Source organism: Ooceraea biroi, chromosome 13 (genome assembly GCF_003672135.1).
Source record: "Ooceraea biroi isolate clonal line C1 chromosome 13, Obir_v5.4, whole genome shotgun sequence".
In the NCBI taxonomy this organism is placed as follows: Eukaryota; Metazoa; Arthropoda; class Insecta; order Hymenoptera; family Formicidae; genus Ooceraea; species Ooceraea biroi.
The window spans coordinates 5,651,311-5,657,303 of NC_039518.1; the positions used below are offsets into that span (position 1 = coordinate 5,651,311).

The 5,993-nt window shown below is 45.3% G+C and overlaps 1 protein-coding gene across 1 annotated transcript; it reads right to left on the reverse strand.

Annotated features, from left to right (window-relative positions):
* Positions 1 to 2,980: 2,980 nt before the first annotated feature.
* Positions 2,981 to 3,286, reverse strand: LOC113563312 (histone-lysine N-methyltransferase SETMAR-like; the record flags this gene model as incomplete). The annotated part of the gene is made up of 1 exon (XM_026974783.1): positions 2,981 to 3,286. A coding segment is annotated over one exon (306 nt), but the record flags the coding sequence as incomplete, so codon positions are not given.
* Between the last annotated feature and the right edge of the window lie 2,707 nt (positions 3,287 to 5,993).

Here is a 5,993-nt window from a genome sequence, read left to right on the forward strand (position 1 = left end):
CTACGTACGACCGCACGAAACCTTCGTGTTGGAAGGAACACCACGCGCCGGACGTCGCCGTTACCTTCTCGTTTAAACGAACATCCCGAGGAAATGATTTAACAGTTGTCACCTCGCCGAGAATATCCCATATGCGAGAGATCGCCGCGGGTGATCGTCTGATGATCGTACGTCATCGCGCCAGCGACGAAATTTTTTAATGAGATCCCCGCGGGCCGCTTTCGCCTCCCTTTCCGTCCACCCCCGTTTCCAGAATCGCACTTAACGACGCGATTAAAGTGTCGCCCGTAAAATTAACAATTAAACCCTGACGTACGGCCGGTACGAGGGTTGAAAGTCGCCGCTCGACGCAATACCGTTGCCGATCTCGCCGGTACGGCCGGCTTTGCGATGTTATACCTGGGGTAATAATATCAAAGCGTTCCCCGTGGCTTGTATCACGACCGAAAATTTAATCCCGCCGATTTACCTGCCGACGTGGCTTTCGGCGCGCCGTTAAAAGTCCCGCGCCTTTAATATCGCGCATAAAACGCGCGCCGCGGAATTTATATCCTCTGTATTTATTCGATACCATCGTAAGAAGGTATTTCTTCGAGGTCTTGGAAAACGTCGCGGCATCTCACCGCGAGTATTATATCCGTACTTAACGGCCAGGCCGTTTTGTTTGCTCCGAAGTGTATTCGCGCGCGCGGACATGGCTATGGGGTACATCCCAGAATAGGGCGAGCAGCTGAAGGGAACGTGCAGGGAACGGGAGACAAGTAGCGCTGGCAAGAGGAGAATCGGCGCTGGACTCTCAGCTTACCGGTCGCCGGCTAATTAGACGTAATTAAATCCGGGGAGGTCCGCTCGCAGCATCCGCTCCCGTGAGCACACGTGGAAATCCCGCTGCGCTTATGGGGATCTCGCGGGGGGAAATATATCGCGCGGCCTTGATTTCACGGGGATCCCGGCGCGCGCTACCAGCCAGTCAAGAAGTCTGATGAAGGAACGCACGATAAAAAGGCACCGCGAGGCATGCGGGGGAAAGGGAGGAGAGATTTAATTTGATCTTCCTACAACGCGGGAGAATACCTCGCGCTCGTAAACGTGGACGTTTCGCGGCGTTAGAAAGTGCTAGAACGTAATCCTGCTTCGAGAGTGGTGCGCGTATGGAATTTATTATAGCGTTTCAGATGTCTATAGAATTTTATTGGTAATTATTTAGATTAACGGAGCAACCTCGAATGACCTTGACCTTGACATATGTTGTCACGGTCACCCTCCTGAGTGACCTTCAAAAGGTTTTAGCCGTCGCTCATTGTTTATTAAAAAGTTATTAACAAAAGAAGTTTCGAAAATATAGTAGTTATTTTGAATATTGAAAGACATAAACGACGAATATGAACGAAGGAAGGAAAGTGATTTAACCTAACCTAATCTAATCTAGCCTGGTTAGGTTAGGTTAGGTTATATTTTCCGAAACTGGAGCCCGGACACATATACGCTCGTTTTTCAGCCCGCTTCGCGGGAGGGCGGGGGGAAGGGGCGAAGCCCCACCCCCCCCGCCAGAATCCGTGCCGTGTACCAGGTGATCAAAATCTGTACGGTGAAATCTGTAACACCGGCTCCGGCGGGGGGAGGGGCAAAGCCTCTTCCCCCCGCCCACCCGCGAAGCGGGCTGAAAACAAGCGTATGTGTCCGGGGCTCCAGTTTCGGAAAATATAACCTAACCCAAACCTATTTCTGATTTAAAGGTAAAATTCCATCAAATATACTCTTTCGTAAACGAATATGATATCGTAAAATTATGCTCTATTCATTAAACTTTTTAACAAACAACGAGCGACGAGTGAAACCTAGTGCGGGTTATTCGGGAAGGTGACTTTTGTAATATATGTCAAACTCAAGTCCTTGCTTCGCGTGGACAGTTGAAAATTCGTGCAAAATCATTAAACTTCTTTTGTTAATAACTTTTTAATAAACAATGAGCGACGGTTAAAATCTTTTGAAGGTCATTCAGGAGGGTGACCTCTATAATATATGTCAAGGTCAAGGTCATCCGAGGTTGCTCCGTTAAACTAAGTAATTACCATTTTATTTAATGACTTCTCTCCTTCGCGTGGAGACAATCGTTTCTGGGCATTCATCCGCGAGTATTTTCTCAACATTGTGATTGAGAATTCGCGAGCCCGGAATTTTCGAACAGCTGCGCGCGGAAGATTCGAGCTATAAAAAAAACGCACGATATCGTGTCGATAATTGCGATCGATTTTTTGACAGATGCACGATGAGTTTCGGCATGCTTACATGTGGCGTGATCTACCGTGATCTACTATGATCTCCCGGCAATAAATTATTGACGGGTTACACCGCGAATACTCCGGTTTCCCGTATCGCGTTTCTCTCCGTAAGTATTGGGTCGTCCGGAAAGTTCGTGCCGATTTTGAAGGAAAATTCAAAGGCAACATTTTTTTATGTCGATAAATATTTATTGACTTATGTGTGCACCGTTTTGTTTCACAACCTTTGTCCATCTTTCACGCAACTGGAAGATTCCATTCTCCCAGAACTTCTTAGGTTTCTCGGCGAAAAACTCCTCAAGGTGGTTTTTTATGTCGATCAAAGAGTTGAAGTTCTTGCCGCTAAGAGAATTTTGCACAGACCTAAATAAGTGAAAGTCTGAAGGTGCAATGTCTGGTGAATACGGTGGGTGAGGTGGCACATCCCAGCCAAACTCCAACAATTTTTGTCGGGTAGTCAAAGAAACATGAGGTCTGGCATTGTCCTGATGGAACACGACGCCCTTCCTATTAGCTAATTCTGGACGTTTTTCCTGAATCGCTGTCTTTAATTCATCCGGTTGCGAGCAGTACTTATCTGCATTTATCGTTTGGTTGTGTGGTAGGAGCTCATAATATAGGATTCCTTTCCAATCCCACCAGACACAGAGCATGACTTTTTTTGGATGAAGGCCGGCTTTCGGAGTGGTTAATGCTGGTTCATTTCGCTTACCCCAGGATCTTTTTCGTTCTACATTGTTGTAAATGATCCATTTTTCGTCACCCGTCACTAATTGCTTCAAAAATGGTACGTTTTCGTTGCGCTTGTACAGCGAGTCGCAGATGGAAATGCGATCCGTTAAATTTTTTTCGGCCAAATTATGCGGAACCCATACATCATAGCGACTTACGTAACCAAGCTTCACTACATGATCGTGGACAGTGGTTTTCGATATTTTCAGTACCTCTGCTAATTCACGTGTCGTGTAGCGCGGGTTATTCTCGATCAGTGTCTTGATTTGGTCATCATCAGTAGTAGAGGGTCTGCCCGAGCGTTCTTGGTCTTTAAGGTTAAAATCACCAGCTCTAAACTTAGCGAACCACTTACGTACGGTTCTTTCAGCTAAAGCGCCTTCTCCGTAAACAGAACATATCGAATTTGTTGCTTGTGAGGCATTTTTGCCTTTCCGGTAATAGAAAAGCATCAAGTGTCTAAAATGTTCTTTGTTTTCTTCCATCTTCAAAAGAGTACAAAACTGACACGAATCAATTTATCTGAAACAACTTTTTTCCTAAAGATGCGTTGAAATGTCACCCTTAAGCATATGTATATAAATCGTATGTTTTCAATAACATTGATATATTCAGACATGTTCCAACGCCATCTATTAAAAATCGGCACGAACTTTCCGGACGACCCAATAATTATAGGGTGCATCATATGGAGTAGACGGTGAAAAACCGGTAACGTCGTCGAGACGCCGTAATTCCGCAATTTGTTTAACGCAGAACAAAGAATCTCTGGTGCACTCTGGAGCTGCTTTCAGAGTTAATCTCGCGTGACGTTAACGCACTACGCACGTAAAACTCACGGAGATAAGTGCGCTAGATAATTCGTCGAGTCGATTAAAAGTGCACGTCTATCAATATTATCAGCACGTGAGTCGTAAACTGAAAGAAAACTGGCAGAATTATGGCTTGGAAAAAAGATTACGGCGATCCGCGTGCACGATACTTTCGCTTGTTAAAAGAGAACTCGTTAAAATGGTGAAATTCCCGAGCTCTTTTCGTACCTTTGAGCGCGGCTGACCCGGGTGGTATTAATTTGGCAAATTACGCGACGCGGGCGAGAGGTCAGCGATGGCGGGACCATTTTCGTGCCATTAGTCGGAGAAACGACCGTACACCGAATACTACCGCAGCGGCCACTGCGGGCGAATCGTTTGTATCTCGACGAAAATAAAACACGTGGTGAATGTTCCATGGACGCGGAGTAGCATTCGTAAGATTCTTTATCATCCATGATTCTGCACTTTTGCAACAATTTATTCTTACTTAAGATTTTTAACAGAAAAGTCTCTCTCTCTCGCTACTCTAATTTTGCACACGATATTGCGCAATGTATAATGTCAAGTACGCGTTTTTCTCATATGCATATCGCAATACGGCAAGAATTGGCAATAAAATCGATTATCGATTATCCATACGCACCGTACCAATACAACCGTATTCACCTACATTACTGTAAATCATCACGAAAATGCTTGACCTTATTGCGCAGCATCTCGAACTCGCAGATTCGCTTCTGTTCGCGGCGAAGAGTAGACCCGCCAATTAAAGAAAGAGGGGCCCACGTGGAATCCGCGAATTCTCCTCCTCTCTCTTTGATCGCCGGCCGACGACGCAGAAAATTAATTCGGCAAATTACGCGGCGCGGATAAGCGGGTGAGGACCTCGGGGTCACGGGGCTTCCATAATTCGCCGTGTTGACGGCTCTCGTACGATACGCACACGAGGTTTTTAACGATATGGAACGCTGGAAGGTTACACCGCATAACCGCCGGTTATCCGAGCGCTCGAGTAACATTCCGAACATCTCACGAGCGGTCACGCGATATTCGCCGAGGTCCCGAACATTCGTTTCTCTAAGACGGTTGCATTATCCCGGAATCCGCCCGACGAATCGCCCTTTCCCACGAAGGGCCCCATTCTCGCCCTCCCACCCCTTCAGTGCACATCGCCCTCTGCTCCTTCTATTTTCCTTCTTTTTTAACCGCGGCATGCCGTGTCCCCTTCTCCTTCTTGCGGTAAGGGATTTCGCGTGTGCATAACTCCCGGCGTCCGATTAATTATCCGGCGTCTAATTGCGGCAATAATTATGAGCGCGCAAGCCGAGCAATAAAATGCAATCGTACATACGGATCCGAGCCCCGACTCGCGGTTTATGCCTCCCCTCGTGTCCAGCTTGAGCAGGGATATGCTGAAGCGAGAAGGACCTGGGATTTTATCTCTGCACCCTCAGAAAGGATTTCTGATAACAAGACGAAAAATATTCTTGACTAATTTAATCGTATTACAAGTATAAAAAATATGAAAATAAAACAATTTTTAATTTAAATCAGTAATTTCTATTCTTCTCTCTCGAATTAAATAAGATTGTCTTACTGTCTTGAGACAAGAGTAACATACAAATTTATGCTTATATTGGGTCATTAAGTGTGAAACTTTACAAATGTAAAAGCGCCATCTTTAACATTTGTTATCTCAAATTTGGCGCCAGACGTCAGTATCAGGTTAGGTTAGTGCGATAGATGTATGTTCGCTCTTCAAATGTCATGTTTGTTTGTTCAAATATCTTCATTAGTTTTATTGGTGGATTCTTTTTTATAGAACTATGGAAAAGTCCAAAATTCGTGTGATTTATGAATATGAGTTCCGCCGTGAAACCACAGTGTCGGAGACAGCTCGTAATATCAACGCTGTATTTGGTGAAGGTTCAACTACTAAAGCAACGGTGGGCAATTGGTTCAAAAACTTCAGAGATGGAGATTTCAGCCTCGCTAATGAGCCACGTGGAAGACCAAAGACGAAGGTGGATAATGATCACTTGAGAGCCGTAGTAGAGTCCGATCCATCTCAAAGTACACGTGAATTGGCATCGATATTCAATGTTTCCATACCCATCATATTGTTCATTTAGCTGCAATTGGTAAGATAAAGAAGTTGGACAAA